A 21021-nucleotide genomic window follows, 5' to 3' on the forward strand; every position below is an offset into this window, starting at 1 on the left:
ATCATCTTACAATATGTTTTTCTTAGAAAAAGATGGGGAGAATTATGTTTCTATTCTCAGTACAGATGAAGTATCGGTTTCCAAGGAACAAGGAACAAGGAACAAGGAACATTCGGTTCTGTAGGGGTTAAGGAGATTATTTTCAAGAAAAAATTTTTGATCGAATTTTGAATGTATCTGGATAATTTTGTCTGTTCTAATAGAATGTATGATTCCGTCAATAATTTTTTTATACCAAGTGACAAAATTCTTTTGCACTTTATCTTGGTACAGATTGTGTGCATTACGACATAATTTGAAGAAAAAAATATAACGGACGTAAACTCTCAGCTTAGAACTGGTCTAAGATCGCCGAGTCTATTCCCGTGAGATTTGTCTCATTTTCCTCAGCTTTTACATCACCGCGTAGAAAAAGACAAAAAGACTGAAAGAAAGGAGGAAAATTGAAAATGTCGCGTACCTCTAACTCTAATCTCGTTACCTACTTCCGATTGTCGCGGGTGTCAAGAAGATGCTCATCCTCTTCTAGTTTATCAGCTCTTCGACTAATCTGATGGAATTCGCAAATCTGCCGCTAAGAAAATACTCTTTCTTCTCGCGGATGGAAGGAAGAAAAACGACGTCACAAAAGAGGATTTCATCGGTTCCTTGTAATTTTCTCAAATTTCCCGCCAGTGAGGCTCACGTCGAGACAATTTCCACGGGTTATGCGTGTCAGCTGTTACAAAGGAAAGCAAATATTTACACGTCGCCGACTCGGGATGTCCAATTATCGCGTCCCGAGGCGTTTTATCTCGTGCGCTAACTTTCCGACGATATGCAAAGCGGCTCTATTAATTTTCCACTACGTCGGGAACGCGAGGTAACGGAAACACGGGGAACGCGTCTGTACTGTATCCTTGAAATTTGCAACGAGGCCTCGGCCCCGCGAATGAAAATTCAAATCTACTGCATTATGGAACGCGTTTTCATTAATTTTTAATGGCGCGGGTTACATGCGGCACGCCGACAGCTGCCAAAACACCGAACGAATTCGCTTGAAATTCGGGCCTCACTGTTAGCATAAATAACCTGAATTATATTAACTTTTATCCGGATAGCTGGCTGTAAGAACTACGCCTTGGAAAACGTATTCGGTACGGTTACGTTGAAATAATACGCTGCGAACTATCGTAAAGCGGTTTCCTTTGTTCGTTTTTTGATCACCCGCTGGAAAGTTATTCAAGTTAAACTAGCGTACTCGAGAAAACACTGGCAATGTTTAGTCGTTTCAATTTTCGTTCTATTAAAATTGCAACAACCAGAGTCGATATAAGAACTCTCCATTTGTCTTTTTACTCTTCCGTATGAAGATTACAGGAGAAGAAGTGGATAAGTGACATTTGTCATCATAAGTGGAATCTATTCTATGATGTTATGAGGCATAAGATGATTGAGAACCGGATTCCATTATATTATTTCAGTATTATACAGGTTTATCTTGCTCTTCAACTTCTGTTTCATCAATAATTAACAAGAAGAAAAAGGAATAACCATATATTATTCCCTCCGTAATAGCTGTACTACAGTTTTCAGTGAAAAGCATTCCACGCGACGGTGCGCGCATACCTTAACGCTGTGCAAATTATCTGGCCTCTAATAATAATTAAAAGCCCAGCATAGTTGGCACATTTTAACACTCGGAGGCTTCTGAATTTCGCGAGAAGAACCAAACGTAGTTCGAACTGTCGAAAAAATGCGGTGCTCTCGACTGGGTAAAAAAAAAAAAGAAAACAAAAAAAAATAGGTGGGAAACTCGAAACCTCGGTTGAGGCGGGATCGCGAATACCCAGCTAAATGTCGTCCCCGGCATTTCGCTAATTACCAACGCAACACACGAGCTACTACTAATTACGTGGTCCCGCTTAATGGGAAACTCTTAACGAGGGACAAAAGATTCGGCCCGTGAACAGGTTATACGCCACCCTGGCAGACTGTGAAACCATGCAAATTCCGCCATTTATCGCTTTTAACTTTTCCCTGATTATTTTCTGCTTAAATACTATCGTAATCTCTGCGAAACATGTACCTTTACCGAATATCTTATAATTCTTGTAATACCTTAAATTTCTATATGTATCAGATATGTATAATTTTTATATGTTTCAGATTTATTTCAAATTTTACCAATATGTAGATATAATCCTGGTAGCCGAACACTGAAAATAAAATTTCACAATTTTTCGTATAACATACATCATACGTTCGTAAAAAGCAATGTATCGTATACAGAAAAGACGTGTAAGTAGTATAGGGCGTTATAAGTCAGGCAAAGCATTTTAAGACGCGCGTTCTATTTCAGTCTTCTCATACCAGCGTAATTTTTTAAACTAACTCTCTTGTTAACCTGAACTTGTTTCTTTCAAAAACTTATATTATATGTACGTTGTTTAATATCACGTTTATTTTACACATTGCACTGTAAAATGAAATTAATCGTTATGTAATCGATAGGAGAAACGTAGCGACGCTACGAAAATATTATAAAATATTCTTGGAGTTCGGTCGAGTAAATTCTTCGAAGTACAAAAAGCTCTTGAGCTCGAAAGCTTCGGCCCTTACTTTGTTTCAACTTCAACTGAAATACGTAAAGTATTTCGTGAAATTTAATTCACACTCATACCCTATTTCTTCCGCTAGTTATAGTTTCTGTACTTTACATACTTTAATAAAAATTATCTCATCGGTTACCTGTCGAAATCGATTCGATACTTCTGGAAGAAAAACTTGTGCTGAGATCTCCTTAATTTGACACGTGTAAATTCACGTGTTCAATTAACGAGAGTTTGCGTGTAATTTGTAGCAATCAAAATTAAATTGCCACTCTGTATATATTACTTACAGCTTGGCAAGTCAATTACATTTTTAATATACTTATTATTGAAAATCTATTCAACCTAAAAACCACCATGAACAATAACGTGCATTGAGAGTAAATGCAATTGATCACATAAATGGTGTAATGGAACATTCGAAATTTTAATTAAAAAGAAATATATAAGATGCAACTTGTATGATAAATTCGCGAATAATTGTCAATTATTATGGAAGTCGATTAAAATATAGAATAACAGCTACAAATTATTCGATCGATTGAAGACACGTTTTTCTACTTTACAGATGACGTTGCAGGTTTCCTGGGTCCGGCACAGAGACGTTCATCTGCTCACTATCGGTCGTTACACGTACACGAACGACCAGCGATTCAGGCCGATTCACAATGCACAGACGGACGATTGGACGCTCGAAATCAAGTATCCGCAACTGCGGGATAGCGGTTATTACGAATGCCAGGTCTCAACGACGCCGCACATGAGTCACATTGTATACTTGGACGTGATCGGTAAGCTATTTCAGACATCTTTACGTTGCACGCATAGGAAATGTTGTGTGAATGTAGTTTGTCAAAATTAGAATGATCACGTTGAACTACAGTGCACGTTTAATGGGAAATTGTAGGAAGTAAATTTATTTCAGAATATTCCAATATTCTTTTATCATTATGGAATTATAGAACATACCACATATAGTAGTGTTTGCTTTTATGCACGAATTTTTATAGAAAGCAAAGGTATTATATATTCTGATATAAATGGATGTGGTCAGATAATTACTGTGAATAGATATAAACAGCAGTAATTGATATTAGACAATAACTAAATTGCGTTAAAATGTTATATAGTTGATCACGAAAGATGAAGATATACTCGGTTAAAAAATTTATATAAAATCCTTATAGCCTAATTCGAACTACACCTAATGTTTAATTGTTAGAAATTTTATGAATAACTACTTGCCAAGTACATTTGTATTCTATAGGTTTAGATATCCTTCGCTTCAGAAAATCGCAAGAACAGGGTGGGGAAGTGTTAAAATTTGAAACTTAAATTCAACTGAAAACCGCAATAACATTTATGAATCATGACTAAGATATCGAAGAGGCAGTCTCCTAAGGATATTTCGTTTTCCTAATGTATTCAGCCCTTTAATAAGATGAATTTTACATTTTCCCGCATTCCTGGCACAAGGATCTAGATTTTTGCATAACTGGGTCGCGCGGCTGCTTGTGAGCCGCCTTCAAATCGTATCATCGCGAACGATTCGTCGCCGTATATGATTTTAATTAAACGTTAGTACACGGTTAACGAAGGGCTAATTACACCGCTCTACGCAACAATTAGTTAATTCTAATCTGAATCTGCCCCAGTTCCCCGGCCATTGCGAGAAATTTAAGCTGGGCTTAAATCCTGGCACGGTGCCAATTGAACACCTGGGATTGGTTGATACCGATTTCGAGTTAAGCTACGACGTCGAACAAGGGTTTGATTACGGGAGATTACTTCCCTAACTTGAATTCCGACTGGTTAAGCTCTGTTTTCTATTCCTCACGAAACTGATACGAATGCACACGAAACACGGTAATCGTTGCTGCTGCTATCTTCTTAATCGGTATTTATACTCGTGAGACGATCCTTTATAGCCGCAGAACAGATTACGTCCTACAATTCATTTCTCTGTCAAATGTCAAGTACTTGTGGCTACACTTGCTTATTTGAGACTGATACACGTATCGTGTTTAAGACATTTTATACTCTGATTTGATTAGCGACGAAACGAATTATTATATGTCACTGGATCTGTAAGCGTAAAAGCGTAAAGATCAATAAATGTATATATTAATTAAACAGTATACGTGTTTACATTAGATCTGACTGAATTTTGTTTTACGTGAATATAAAAACATCTAGTATCCTTAGTAGATGGTAGATTGAACAAAATTCATCTATTAGGCAACGTAGTGTGCTTTCCATTGGTAAAAGTTCAGATTTTATTCTTTAGGGGGATATTTATTTACCCGATTAGTATGTGTTTACATCGATTAGTAAGCGTAGAGATTTACATAACATGTACATGATGTGCAGAGAAAAGGAGCGTAAGTGGTATAGGTCGCTATAAGTCGGACGAAGAATTTGAAGAGGCATTTCCTAGTTCATCTTTCTCTTTTTTTCATTTATGAGATAGTAACTACAAGTTTATAATATTTGTTGAATTTTCTCTGGAAGTTGATAATTCATACATATTTTATTCAATTCAAAATAGTTTTTATAACTTCGCTCTACATGAAATAAATTTTTGTCTATCGTCTAGAGAAAAATAGTTCATAAGCAAATTTTATACTTCTAATAATTTCGAATGATACGAATTAAAGTTAAAAAGTTACGTCTGTACGATATATCAGTTTCACATCCCTTTAACCGCCAACCCCATAAAGCTCGGGAACTTATCTCGTTCTACAATCAACGTTCTGCAATCTACAAGAGAAAGTGTTAGTGCTTAGCCAACAGATGCCTCGCGTGGCACACTTATCTCGAAGATATCTACTATACTTTAACCTAAAATTCCAGTTTCGGTTACCAGTCTGCGTCCTCAATCCACATAAAATGAAATTACCCTTAGATAAAATTAATTCTATTCATGGTAGCACATTAACATTTTACGTAGCATATCCACGTAATTATGTGAAGTCTCATAATCGACGATCTGCAATGAACAATTAAAAAAAAAAGTGTAATCGAACTATTTTCCGCTTCAAGATGTCCCGTGGGATACGAAGAGTTTCAAAGTCGTTTAAATATTTGGGCGGAAATTTCTCATCGATGGGGACAAATTGATTAAAATGGCCGATAGGAAAATGTGACGAGTTCGCTGAACATTCGACTAGTCTCATGACACACCAAACGAACCTTTTTCGAACGTTTCGATCCCACAGAATTTTTATATCATGGGTCACAGGAAATATCGTATCTTTTCTCTTCGATTTTCCGAAAGACGGGTACGAGAGGAAGAGAGCAAGAGTCTAAAAAAGGTATCAATTTACAAAATAAAAAATATATCTTTTCAAAATATATATATACATTTTGTGGAATAGCATATTTTATTATAATAGTTATTGTCATTTTGTAATAGATACATACGATGTTACATGAACATATAATTTATTTTAATGAAAAATCTTTTCTATTTTCTATATAAGTCTTTTACTATTTATAGCTTTACAAGTCTGTTTCACAAGCGAATTATTAAAACGATGATACAAAACTTTCTCAATATAAACATATATGTAATTATAAATCAATAGAAATCAAGCTAAACTATATACTACATTATTTCGGATCGAATCAATATAAATTTTGGATCAAATTTGTTTGTTTAACTGAGGGTGTGTATTCCTTCGCGCCGTTTTGCAATCTATTTGTTCAATTATTTCAAAGAAATTTACATTTCAATTATGACGTGCATTTGTTTTGCGCGCGCCAAAAGCTCGGTCGTCGCGTCGCAGCTACGCGTTATCAGCCACGTTGAAACGGAACAATCGCGTTCAGATCTCCGAGGCTCGATTCGCGTTTCTCTTTCTCATAGCTCGCGCGCGAACTTTTCCACCTGGATATCAGCGAAAGGGAAGCTGCCTCACTGCCTTTAATAACGTCGTCTTTGCACCTTTAGCGTGGAAAATTTACCCGAGGAAACAAAAGGAAATACGTTGGATTCTAGTCGATAAGAAACTCGACAGGAAGAGGTCAGAGCAGCGACGATGAAACGTCGCGCTAATGAAAAATAATGTCGGGATCCTTATTAGTGTTTTCATTAACCTTTATTAGCAACGCCAAGAGTGCGAGGTAACTTCGCGTTCTCCGCTTACGTGACCCTATTAAAGTAAAAATATGAACAAAGAAATTACGTTAAGCTGGTGTTACATTTTTAAATTATCGTCAGTTACCCTGTCGAGAAAAGTATAAAAAATTTAATAATACTTTCACCTGACTCTGATTGCATTGCGTATCATCGAATGTTACAGGATGTAGCGTACTTAAAAATCCTTTCTTTTTTCTTGTTTAAATGATCGGTCGATTGAAATATTGAAAACTGATTTTCTAAAATGAATTTATTTTTATCCGATTTTTATTCGATAACTTATTTACGCGTAATGAACATTCGTTGTTTTGCTGCTCCTTCAATTAAATGGATGCATATGTCAGCAGTAATGAATATGTTTAAGCTGTACTCAGCTCTACTAATACTCTAGCCTCCTTCGTTAATTTCCATACTCATCTTCGTATATGTGTTATCTCTCGTAATTATTCGAACAACTTCAAAAGTCTATGTGCACTGGTCGAATAATTTAAATTTCAAGCACATACAAATTCCTAATCAATACAATGGAAACAGCGTTTGTTATTCCAATAAATAATTATATGTGTTTATGACAGCAAGGTATCTTTAGTTAACTTTTATAGTAAAAATGAACTGAAGCATGAAATATGTGCATCGTGTGATTAATTATGAGCGTCACTGTCGTATTAAAAATCAGGTGAAAATTTGAAATTCAGGAATGGTCATCTTCATGCACGTATCACAGTTATCGTTAGTAGAATTATAAACACAACCAGTTGAATCGAATCATGATTCATACAAATATTGATATCCCTAAACCCATCGAAATGAGAGATTACAGAAGATCCGACGACCAACGAAGCAAAAATCGTTTATTGGTGCATGTATATGTGGCCGTAGCCGCAAAGCTCGATCTAATTTGTGAGGAAATCAGTAAATTGATTGCAGGTGGGTAAATATTGCTCGGCACTATCTTCAGGTAGATGGATTCCGAACTTTCGGTAGCGAAGCCAGTCTGCAAATATTGCCACTTCCTCGTCAGGCTCGATGCTTGTACAGGAAATCGCGCTCCCGTTTGCATACCATTATTGCTACGTCGAACATCTTTGCGATACCTTCGCGGTTTTAAACTACGCGAACGGTTCTCGCAAGAATTTTGTAGACTTAGTGGCCAAAAAACAGCTGGATAATTTTTAAAACTAGTTTTTCATTTCCGATTGTATTTTAGCGTAACTTTATTAAGTGGATCTCGTTTAAGAGGAATTTCTTTATTTGGAAGAAATTATAAAGAATGATGTTTCATTGCCTTCATCTTTTATCTATTTCCTATCACTCGTAGTTTCTTTATAATTTAATGAATAAAAACCGTAATTTCTTAATCATTAACGTTGTATATGTTAATTATTAAAGTCAAAGTAAACACTGGTTGTTTCAATATGTTTTCTCAGCGAGATAAGACGAGTAAAGACACGAACAAATTAAGAATCGTAGTACCATATCCATCATCGAAATTTTTTTTGACGAATTGTCAACGTATGGATATATTTTAGTTCGATGGACCGCTTAAAAGTAACTTGAGACGATGATCAAATTCGATCGACATTTCTTAGATGCATTTGTCACATAACAAGGCTAAAGGGAAATATTTATTTTCATCTTCGCCCACCCCTAAGAAACAAGTTTGAATACCAAAGAATCATTACTGACGGAGTAACAACCCCTGTAAGTTAATCTCGCTAGCCTCTATTAACGCGTTAAACTCGATTTCACCTTAGCAGACGTTTCGCGTGCATGCTACTGTCGGCTCGTATTTCATCCCTTCACGCCCTAAAATGTGCTTATAAACGCCCACTTCTTCTATCCCACAAGCCCTTTCGCGCGATCTGCAAGTTTGCAATGTTCATGCCTTCCTACTCACCCCACTCTTCCCGACTTACTTCACCTCTATCATTCCATTCCATTTTTTACTTTAGGTCACCTTAAAAACTCATAACATTGTCCACTTTACCCGTTTGCTAGCCACTCTCCCAATCACAAGAATGTATTTGCGTCTGCTGCGTGAACCTGAAATGTAATTGTTCATCGATCAGCAATAATTAACGTGCACAAGCGCATTACCTTTCAACATCATTCATTACCTGGAGAATAGTGACGATGATGAATTAAACGAACGAACGAAAACAAAATTAAAATACGACAGTAATAAACATTACGGTAATTGTACTGCTCGATGCCTTAAATATTTAGATTAACATAGATTCAATTCAATTAAATCATTTCTTTATAAACGAAGATTTGCTTACAAAGTTCGCTTGGATATCTTTCGTTTGCTGGGTCTTCGTGTTTTCCTCCCTTTTGTCCTTCCTTTCCTTGTTTGCTCACGTCCCTCCACACCATTATCTCTTCGAACCGTGTCGATCATGGAGATAACGAACAAATTTTGGTGGATCGTTGGTCGTTAACAACTTGTAAATACGTGGTAGCCAAGCGACGGAGACAAAGTGCAGCATCTGCGAACGGACAAGGCACCTTCATGGTCGGACATTAGGTCGACTTGTTCTACTGACAAGTTTCTACAGCGGCGCCACGTTGCTTCACTCGATTCACTCGCAGCACACTTGGTCGAAACTTGCTCCTTCCTTGACGCCTCTATATTCCCTGTTCACTATACCCGATATCTGTACAACGCGAATACGAACAGGGAAATCCCCTTCTACGAAAGTCGATAACGCACTGTTGAATTATTATCAATGGAACGAGTAAATCCATAGACTAGTCTGGTAAAAATCGGACCAACCTAACGTTTCGTATATTCAAATTGGAACTTGTTTTTCGAAATGTAGATTTTAGTGTTCGAAAGAGAATAAGACAAGAGCCTGGAGATTTTTGGTTGAATTTAGAAATATTGGAGAAGCAATTACTTCATAATCAGTTGAATTAATTTAAAACAGGTATCTTTATTAGTTAAATTGTGCATCTTTTATATTATTTGGACAAATTATAGTTTTCAGCCGATGATGTAATACTACGTTGCTTTGAATCCCTAATTATTGGAATGTACATAAATTAATCCAATGCGAAAAAATTATTATCAAATGGCCGTAATTACATCTGATTTCCAAATTAATCTCATTAATTTTGTTTGAAACATTCTTTTTCGTGACAACTGACAAGAAATCGACCGTAAATCATAGCAATAGCTTCTTATATAAATCATTGTCACATATAGTTCTCAGCATACGATACAAAGGGAAACGTAGAAAATTGACGAGGCCAACGAGATATTAGTATCACAGAAACACGTCGAACAAACAGACATCGAACATAGTTATCAAAGGTTTCGCTAACATTGCGGGATCGTTATCAAATTTCGTGTATGCAACGTTGCCGAGTTTGATTTCCAAACCCGTTACGTAAATGAATTAGCAAGATGCGGCGCCTTCTAACTCGATCCTGTAGCTTTCCTCGTGTCTAGGTCCTCGTTTCGTGAACGTTCGCTTTTGTGTCACGCTTCCAGCCATGGTAATTATCAAGCAATGTAACCTATCAGCGACGTTCCGATGGCAGAATTTCTAAGGTACGTCAGCATCGTATTCAACGAAGCCCGGCATGAATTGTTAAAGGCCTCCTTTGGATTCTATTTATGCTCCCTTCGAATCTCGGCTAAGGGACATCGACGCAATCGCGACGCTCTGAAGGCACAATGCGCCCGTTGCGCGTTTCCAGAGACATCGAAGATTAATGAAATACCTTGAGGTACTGAGAACTGGGCTCAGAGATGCGCCGTAACTCGATTACTTGCGGCTGTTTAGCACGATGTCGATAAATTAAACGTTTGTCGTGCAAGTTTGTAATAGATGAATAGTAAAGTTGCAGTGGCTGAAGCAAAAAGCAAATCTGTACGTACCGTTATATTCTAATGCGTTCTCTTTTGTCTACATTTTAGTCTCACAGTGTGAAATTTGTTGTGGTCACACGAAGATTCTGTCGTAGGATATGAAATTTTATATTGAACGTAATTAATTAATATGTAACCAGTAGATAAGCGATAACGTTCCAATAAATACAGTGGTGCTGTACAAATACTTGTTGCAGCCACTGTATATAGTGGTGAATTTCTATTTCTTACGATTAAGAAGAAGCATTGATCAGACAAAATTCAAAAAATATGGAGACCACAGATAGGAAGCACGATAAGGAATTTTAAAATACAATCTCGTGTTATCAAAACTATTGATACGCATTAGCTAAACATTCCAAGAATAATCCTTCGTTTGATTAGTTACAAAATTTCATAGATTTACTATTTATTTTTAACGAACTAATATTTGTGAACATAACAAAATGAATGTTCTCATGTCCTCGTGTGCTGTTCACATAGTACTGCACCATTAACAATTTTGAGAGATCGTATGATGTGTCATTGAAATATCATTCAGTGAAAAAGATGGAAGGTGAATGATGAAATTATAGCTACCAAAAGAAAAAAGAAGAGAAAGCTTAATTTAGGAGCGAACATGTCTCATTATGAAAATCTAAGAAGATAAAACGACGTGACGGAGAATGCTTAATTTCCATCGGAAATAGCAAAGTCTTCTGAAACTGTTTTCATTCCAAACTTCCGCAGTTGAATGTCAGATACGTGCCAGATTTTACTTCCAACCTGATTCTATATTAATACAAGATATCTTGAACGATTGTCACGGGAAGCGGAATAAGCTGCAATTGAAATGAATTTTTGCTGGAGATTGGAATGAAGAAAACGATGTCGTTCCTAGGACGAAATATATATTTATGTCGATGCTTCGTATGATACTTGGATTTCTAATAGAAATATTATTTACAACTTTAAAAATTCTCTATTTGTCTTATCAGTGAGATAAGAAATCAGTCTTCGAAAAACTTGGTTGTAGCCAAGGGCTGAAAAAGCACAGAGTATTCGATATAAAGATTTGTGAAGTTACTTTATTCGGATTGTTTCTTGAACAGAAAACGTTAAAAAGAAAGCTTCGACTTTAGTCTTTAAGGCGAAATCTTAAATTATAAATTCGTACTAGTCTTACTGTCTCGATTCTCGAAACGCATAAACTTTATTACCTGATCGATGTTACCTCGAGAAAGCATTTCGATCACGATTCCGTGGGTTCGAAACTGTACAACGAGCGATCAAAGGAACATCGTCTAATTACTATTGATACACGAGTGCATAGGGCGAAGTTTCAAGCCAAGTTCTCCTGCCTCTTTTAGAAATTGCTAGATGTTGAAACTAACGCTTAAACGAATCTTCGTTCGATGATAAGACAAAGAGGCGAAGAAAGCGAAAGAGGGCCAGATCTGGCGAAGTGAGATGACGTGATCAGGAAACGAAGCTCTACGATGGAATAAAGGAAAGCTCAGGAGGGGCAAAACGAATTTCTCGAAAGTTTACAACGTTATTATCCTTAAGCCGGGGCTCATAAGATCCTAGTCGAAGAACCGTGCACGCGAAATTGCTCGCACAAAGCAGATTTTAATTTTGACCAAAAGCACGCTTGGTGAAAATACTCGAATCGGCTTGGGTCAGGGAGACAACGATATTAAAAGCTCGGAAGTAATACCGCTACTGGGAGCGTTATAATGGATCGAGCGAACCTTAAAAGCTCTGGGGCCGCTTCTTCCAGTTTTAGGCCAGATTGTCCGCTACTTCCCTCTCGCTCCCAGCGTAACCTAATGGAAATCCTTAAAATTGTTTCCTACTCGACGAGATTTAACGATTCAGACAGGATTCAGCGTAAAATTTACCATTGTCTTCTCTGTGTCCTGCACAAATTCTTCCTAGTGGTCCCGGGATTCCTAAAAAGCGATGCTCTTATGAACCGATTACGTAACGTATATCCTCAGTGCCTCAGCAAGTCTCGGTTAATTAAGGGGGAGGGTAGTACGCTATTTTCACTGATAAGTTGTATACTTAGATAAACCTGTTGGAGAAAATTTCTATACCTTTAAAATTTTCTTCAGATTTCGGGATTGAGTTTTGCGAGGATACAAAGGCTTTTTACATAATCTTAAAGTCCGTTTTAAGTGCTTTCAAGTATGGCAAATATTAAAAGCATAGTTATAAAAATTTTATTGCTACTTTTCTAGCCTCTTTTCATGTTTACGATCGCTTTTAGATTTGATCGATGAATATATTTTATATAACTCATAAAAAGATTTATCACATTAACGCATCTGAAGATGATTCAGTCAATCCAATTAGAATTAAAGAAATGTACTCATTGCCCCATCCATACATTACATTACCGTTTACACCTCATTCGTACGTATTAGAATACCTGTCGATCCTCAAAATATAATAATTGATGCAATGATCGTTATAGAAGCGATTAGTTAGTCAGGATTTGATATCAATGTAAGATAACGATCGAAAGCATACGGGAGAAATTTTAAAAATTATATGCAAATATTTTCATCAGAAACTATTTTGCAACCATTGCAATATGATGAAAAATCTCCTTTAAAAAACAAATTTTGCATTAAACAGGGTCATAAAAATCTTCATAAGATCATATTACGCCAAGCAGAATCTACTTCTGACTAGATAAAACAAGATCATGAACCATATTCGTACCAGCAGTCACCCAATTTTTTACCGTGAAAAGTACACAACACGGGGCTTGAACGTCTCGTCTGCAGCGAGCTACCACCACTTCCGGCACCTTTTGTCCAACTGTCGAGCGCTAGAACCACTGCAACGCGTACCACCGCACCGGTGCGCGCGAATTGAAATTTTAACCTGTTCCAACCTCGCGATTCATCGCCGCCGCAATTGCGGAATTGCCCGCGACGTACTACCGTTTCGTTCTTCTCGAACCAGCGATCGGCTGACCCTATAAATCCTAATCAAACGATCCCCGTCCGCAAGCATTTCGTTAACAGCTGCTCTCTCTAAGTATTGCACTGCACGCGATAACGTTCGCGATGGAAAATATATCGACGACTAACGGCAACCCTGCGTGGATCTTCGTTAGAATCTTCATCCGTCATTTGATGCATGTTCGTTGCTATAACGAACCTGTTCGTGAAATTTGCGGAGAATCTTGGTTTTGGAACATTGATAAATAAATTGAGACGCTGTTACGTAGTCAAGTAAATTTTTCATTGGATTAATAGCATAGCTGGTATTTAATATATATATTTATATATTTAATATATAATAATGTCTAACGAAGAAAACAAGCCTTGTTTATTCGTTTCATCGTGATAAGCGATATTCACGATGTATAATTAATCTACTGTATAACACGAGAACTCGATGTACTTGGTGCTTTTGTAACTGTTTCAATCGCTAATAAGCAAAGTTGGTATTTTCAGCTCTTCATGTGAATTATCAACTTTTCAACCAAGTATTTGTGTATTTTTTAATTAGGACTGATTGTTGCCTTTTCCTCTTCCATCTTTTTAGCTCTCCATATACATTCGTAAGCAACCGAGCAGCAAAAAACTGTACGCTGAAATAAATTACATACAAGTGCAGAAATTATAAAATTCAACAGTTTTCAGCCAAACAATAATTTAGAGAATAGTCGTCAAGCTGTTTCCAGCTTAAGATGTACTCGAATTGTCGTACGTTCCTACGTATACGGAACATCTCAGTCCTTTCTCCCTATCATATCTTTTGTCCCGAAATCCTCAAATTTTAACGCCAGTGTTCGACATCGCCTTCGCGTGTCTCTAATCTAATACTTCGTTTAAAACCTTCGAATTCCCTAACAAGATCTCCCATCGTAGATCCATCATCCACTGTCAGCGAATTTTACCTGCGTTGGTTTTTAACCGAAGGACCTCGTACAGCGCGACAATTCAACATTTCGCGTCACGAACTACAAAACCAGAAACGCCAGATCCCGTGACTGTGGAATTTTCGCAATGGAATGTGAACACAAGTCCAGGGTAACAGAGGGAATAGAAAAAAAGGATCTGCCTGGGAAGGTCGAGAAGGGTCAACGATTCTTCGTTCGTTATTTCCGGTCGATCGCGATCGAAAGAGAGCTTTTGCTCGATTGTCGTTGTCACTGCTTTTCACGCGACCCGCTCGAGCCATTGGCGAAAACGCTATTCGAGTTGACATAATGCTCGTTTCACGCACGTACACGAGAAACGTGCATGCTGTGATCGCAGATGCCTTGTAATCGTACCTTTTACACGACAGAAAATCCATTGGCATTCCATTCAATGTTTTATATTCGATGTATAAACATTTAACGTAGTATCGCGAGAATTTCTAAAATTTGTAAATAACGCGTAAATACGGTGCATCGAATTTTATTTGATTTTCGAGTGTTCGAAACTACCTTCAAAGAGACAGCACAGTATTTCTATGTAAAATGTTTCCAGTTCCCGTGTTATCTTGTAATAACGATTCTGAATAATTAACAAATCAAATAATGAAACACTAGCTCTCGTTAATTAAATAAAAAATTCAAATCAAAATCTCCAGAAGACGCTAGCACAATACGTCGCTTGTCAAAGAAAACGAATATCAGAGAAACGAAATGGATCTATTGTATTGTGGATCGAACAAGCTGGTAGTGTATTATTGTCAATGAGATGATCATGAATTATCGAAGTTTCGGGAAACGACGTATAGCGGCAAGTTCGGAAGCGTGCCAACGAGGCCAACCCATGCGGTTAATTCACTCTTGCACTTCGAAACTCGATGACTCATAGATCGGTCGTCATAATTGTAGAGTAATGTCGTTACCGGTGATTGTATCGTCGGTTAGTTTCAGTCAGGCAGCCTCGAAAGTAAAACCAGCTTGGTCCATGGAAGGAAATCGAGACTGCCGTTCCATTCGTGGTTGCTCGACACAAATTTCTACATCAGCAGGCAATATACCTTTTAGTTTGGTAATTAATATTTATATATATTATTATATATTTCGTGATTATCTGCTTGGAACATTTGATCATACAATTTTGATCGAGAAGTTTAGAAGAAAAATGATACGGATGACTAAATCTTTAATTTGAAAAATCTGTGAATAAAGTTTATGTTATTTCATCACGTACATGGAATTGTTCAGAACTTTACAGAAGATGGTATTATGGGTTGTACATAGGCCGATAGTTTCATAGGCTTCACAGTACGTAATGGATTAATAAAAAAGTATTTTTTCTTTTGTTAGTGTACAGGCAGGTGTACTATCTGTCACGAAAGAATTTGGTACATAGCGAAGGTTTCAGATGTATGATTAACGTAATTTATTGACTGATCGGTTCAAATAAGTGAAAATTACTGTTTGCTTCTAAAAATGAGAGAGATCTGTTTGCCTCCAAAAATTAAAACACATTAGTAGAATTAATATGGATATCGATCTGTATACTAAATTTGGAAATTCATGCATGATAAAATTTTCTAGATGAAGAAGAATGAAGAAGAATGATGTATCATTCAGCCACCGTATCCCTCATAAAATCCTTAATTTATAAATTGTTAACATTCGTGTTTGTGTACTGTATGTTTTACATGCTCTTTTTTTATCAAATTTAATTGAACTTTGTATTCACATTCGTAAAAATTTTATTAAAAATTACAAGGTGTCTCGTTTATAAACTACAAACGTGTCACATAAGCTGGAAAATTACAAAAAATCAAAGTTCCTGTTTCAATTTCGTTTATTCACCTCTCTTTTGACGCGTATCCTTTCAGAAACACTGGCGCTATTCTGGTTTCATGGTCTTTGTACCATTTTACATGTCATTTTACGTTCTCAAAGGTTCCTTTTGCCAACGTATTACAACCCGTGCAAACTCTGTACATTTTTTTCCAGATTAAAGTTTTAGTGCTCGCAAAAATTCACAAAATAAAGGAAAAGAGAAATTTGAAATATATTTAACAAAATTGATATGCATTTTTAAAGGTAGCACATCGAATGCATTATACTAAGTAACAACTTGCAAGTTAAAGGAGATACCTTGTCTGGATGAATATAAAGACACGCGTTAAAAAGTTTTGCGTTTAGATTCTCGCCTGTTGTTTCTTGTTCCAGCAGTAGCGGAAACTCAGCTTTGTTTCACTTAATTCTATGCAAAACTTTTACAAATAGTTGTTCGTTATGAGAATTCCTTTCATTCTTCCAGACGCAGTATAATTACGATATTTATCGTTAGTGGAATATCAATTAATCCATACGAACGTAGTCTTGCACCAATGAGCTTACGCGCATACATGTTTGCCATGTATTTGACTTTCCTTAATTTTGTACTATTCAGCAATTAATATGAGAATTAGCAATCTCGACAAAATAACAATTCCCGATTCTTTTTTCTTGCAACCACTAACAACACGTATGTGCTGTAAGGAAATATTTTCTCTGGAGAATAATTTTTGCTATAATTACTTATACACAGTGTATTTTTTACTGTCAAATACTAGTAAATATAATGATGTCATTTTTATGCAAACTTTTTCATGGTGAAAGATAATCATAAAAATGAAATATATATTGATATTTTGTATTACGCTATAGTTACATTAAGAGTTAAGAAATTTCAGTAAAAAATCATACATGGAATATTATTGAACACCCCCCCCCCCCTCTAAGAAAATAGCACCTGGAATAGTATTAAAAATTTTTAAGTAAAAAGCAGTACTCAAATTGTCTACAAATACTTGTTCCTCGCTAAAACTAAACTTTGAGAAAAAAAAGTTCGCGATATCTTCGCGACTTCCTATATTTCATGTCAGATAATCAGAAACAATTTTATTGCGAAAGATAAAACTACAATCTAGAAATGTCTTCCGAATCTACATTTCGTTACTTAGGCTCTCGAATACAATTTATCCCTTTCACTCTCAGTGCTGGAAACGTGGCTTGGCATCCTGGTAAATTGCCGTAAAACAAATGAGAAAAAGGAGAGAGGTACACGCGAATAGGCGCGAAGACAAAGATATCGTTGGTAGGCATCTCAATCGATAACGCATCAAGCAGGTCTTCCAGCGTTTCGCGATAAAAGCGGCTTAACAAATATTATCATAAAACCCGTAGAAATCCTGCGTATTTTCGCTTCGAAAAGGGAAGCCAAGACGCAGCGATAACTCATCCTTTCTATCTTTTTTATTCTCAACTCGCGACCACGAGTTTATCGCGTGAGATAAAATACTTTCCATACGGTAAAGCAGTTTCATCCACTCGAACCCCTGAATTGAATAACGAAACGTTTCAACTACATTGTTCAGAGGGTGGAAAATTCTAGATGGCAGATTATGAACGGTGGGAGGGAAAAACGTGGCGCCAGCTTAAAGAAACTGCATAATAAGCCAGACAAAAGTTAGCAGTGTTTAGCGGGAAGATTGGTTGGCTGGCCGACAGATAGTCTGTGTTGACAGAACAGCTTGCTAACGACGCGCTATTCTCTCAAGCTGTACAGCAATTATACGATATTGTTGTGTTTGTTTTAGAGATAACGAGATTTTGAGTTCGTCGCGATCTTGAAATAGCACGATCTCTGCATTGTTGTAATTCTATTAGATTATCTCTGAGAAAATGAAAGTGTAGTTCTTATAAATATAATGGCAAAAATTTAACACAAAAATTGAACCCAAACCAGAGAACTTTCCAATTCTCATTTTTTAATCTTATTATCAACATGTACAACAATATGAAATAACTTATAAGTAACCGTGACACAGTGTCGTTAAAGTCAGCTCGTAGATAGTCGAACAGACACCCTTGTCTCTATCAATATCAACGAAGAAACGATGATAAGCAGAGGCATTATGATAAAGTAATCTGAAAAGTAGAGGCGTTCCAATATGATCAGCTCCATTTTTGTACGGTGTTGACAGAACTTAATAACGCGACCTCAGGGAAAATGAACAACCGAAACGGATTTAAGTCAGGAAGGAAGCAAGTAGCAGCGTGGAAAAGTTTTGAGGGAGCGTGGATCGTTCCTTGGCGCGGTAAATTCGGCAAAACTTCGGAACGAAAATGAATTATAGGACGATAGCGTTCCTGGATGAAAGGTAACCAACCAGTTGAGTACTTTTGTTGTTGTCCGTTCTCAACATGATTGTTGTTTGCATTCGAAGATAAAAACCTCTTATTATCAAGAAACGCACAATTTTTCATATTTTGCAATTTATGGACGTCGATAATAATTATTCTTTCGATTAAGAAGTTTCATCGACGAAATCTGATGACGACATCGTTCGTTGCATAACACATGTTATTTTGACATTCGTACATTGTTTGAGTTTTATTGACGGCAGAAAACAGTGCGAACAGTTGTTGACATAAAAAGGTCTTGATTTTCATTCGGATTGTCAATTTATTCGTGGAAATTTTATCATTCGTGATAAACATGTAAATTTTGCGTAAGAATGGAGCCTGTTCCCATTTTGGAAGAGATTAGTTTCACATAGAGATCTTTTTCCATCATTATTTTAGCCAGCTTGTTTCTTTCTGAATTTTTCTAAAGGAAGCTGCATTGAGAATTTGTGAAAGATTTGTGACGTGTTGAATTTGTCGAGTTCTTTTAAGTTCGTCTAATTTTTAAGAATGTATAAAAAGTGTATTGATATTATCATCGAAACAGTACATTTTTCTTGCAGATAATTCAAAAATAAAATAAAAATATGATGAAATATTTTCAGCTTAAATTTACTTTAACAAAATTCCTCTCGCAAACATTTAATAACGTAATATTTTATCCTACAGTGGGTTTTTACTGTCAAAAACCTGTTACCCTAACAAAATAACAATATTGTACGATATAAAATAGTCGGGAAGTTTCATCAACCACGATATACTAAACGACTGTCATATCGAGCTCAGTTTGTACATAAAATTTCACTACACGGACAACGACACTTCTCATAATTGTATTCCTCCAAAGATCTCTCAAAATGTTACCATGAAAACTGACAAGAATTTACTACGGCGAACCGTGCACAACAATTTTCATTTTCATTTTCAATTTTCAATTATCATTTTGAAATCTCTGAAACGCATTCATCCGCGAAATATTGCAAACGCCTTCCTTTCCCTTTAAAACCCGTGTTTCTTTCCATCCAATTCATTTTTCTTCGCGAACAACGATATTGACATAAATCTATTCGTAATTTCAATCCTCTTACACAGCGCGGAAATAGCCGCGTTGATTTTCCCCGCTTATTTTCCGCCGAGCGGTGGCAGGAATAATCTAAATTCATTTCACCGTGAGACTCGTGTTGTATGGCGATGCTAACAACGGTCGCGTGTTCTCTGCAACCGTACAAAGGGTTTCGTCGAAAGAGCAAAGGTTATCCTCGCTCCTCGGCTCGGAAATGCAACCCTAAGGATTCCAACGTTGCTAAATGTCGACGGTTTCACGGACTAGGGAAGCCCCAAGATTAAGTTATCGAATGGGCAACTTTTGATTTGGAAGGGAGAAGATTTCCAACCATGAACGCATCGTGTATACATATATGGATCATTTATTGTAAAGTTAGTAGTTTCAAGAGAGATTTTGACAAAGCTGAAGTTAATGGCTTTTTACAGTTAAGCGATGCCTATACTGTGAATGTCTATGGAATTCATATCCTTTTGAATATGCAAAAGTAATGACTGTTTCTGTTGAACATTTTTATTCCGTATACTTTATATATCTCTATTATTCAATTATTGGTACGATGTCAATTGCCTAAAACAGTTTCTTTCGTTTGCTACAAGTTTTCTACTAAAAGTTGAATTTTACGGCGATAGAACGATTCTACTTTCTCATGGCGATAAAGTAGCCGACCCAGTTTCGGATTTCTTCCCTATTTCTACCGAAAAGCCTGTGTTTTATAGACCATGATAAGTGGAGATAAAAAAAAAATACAACGTAAAAAGAACACGTATGTCAAATAAAATTCTAAAATAGTCAGTTCCCAAACAAATTTCTACAGTGTATCAAATATAAAGAGCAATATTTTCGATTTAAATTAGTTATTACTTAATTATATCGATATCATGATACACCGTAAAAAATAATGGTACATAAACGAAATACTCTAAATTTTATTTTGAAAAAACAATTACATTTAGCGTCTGTGATTACATGATAGAAATATCTAGTATATTCAGACTGGAGCACAAAAGCTATAGGAATATTTAAGAAACAATCGAGCATCACGTAATACAACGAATGGAATTACCAAAACGAGGCGACTACTAAATCAAATCCTTGGTGTTACTAACATTAATCTTATTTTATGACCGTAAACGCGTTGCAACGATTCTTTCTATCATTTTGTTTGGTTCTTCGTTTACGCCACCTTGACCGCATGAAGCGCATTTCGTATAA

At 36.4% G+C, this 21021-nt stretch overlaps 1 protein-coding gene across 5 annotated transcripts in view; it reads left to right on the top strand.

Moving 5' to 3' along the window:
- Positions 1-21021, top strand: part of LOC126915514 (lachesin-like) — a 478988-nt gene that overhangs the window by 352391 nt on the left and 105576 nt on the right. For 3 of the 5 annotated variants that reach the window (XM_050720255.1, XM_050720257.1, XM_050720256.1), the window contains exon 4: positions 3172-3382. In XM_050720255.1, coding sequence (XP_050576212.1) covers positions 3172-3382 — 211 coding nt within the window. Of the gene's footprint in view, positions 1-3159; positions 3383-21021 lie in introns of all 5 variants that reach the window. The other 2 variants (XM_050720252.1, XM_050720253.1) reach the window with 1 other exon arrangement.

Source organism: Bombus affinis, chromosome 4, assembly GCF_024516045.1.
Source record: "Bombus affinis isolate iyBomAffi1 chromosome 4, iyBomAffi1.2, whole genome shotgun sequence".
NCBI lineage: Eukaryota > Metazoa > Arthropoda > Insecta > Hymenoptera > Apidae > Bombus > Bombus affinis.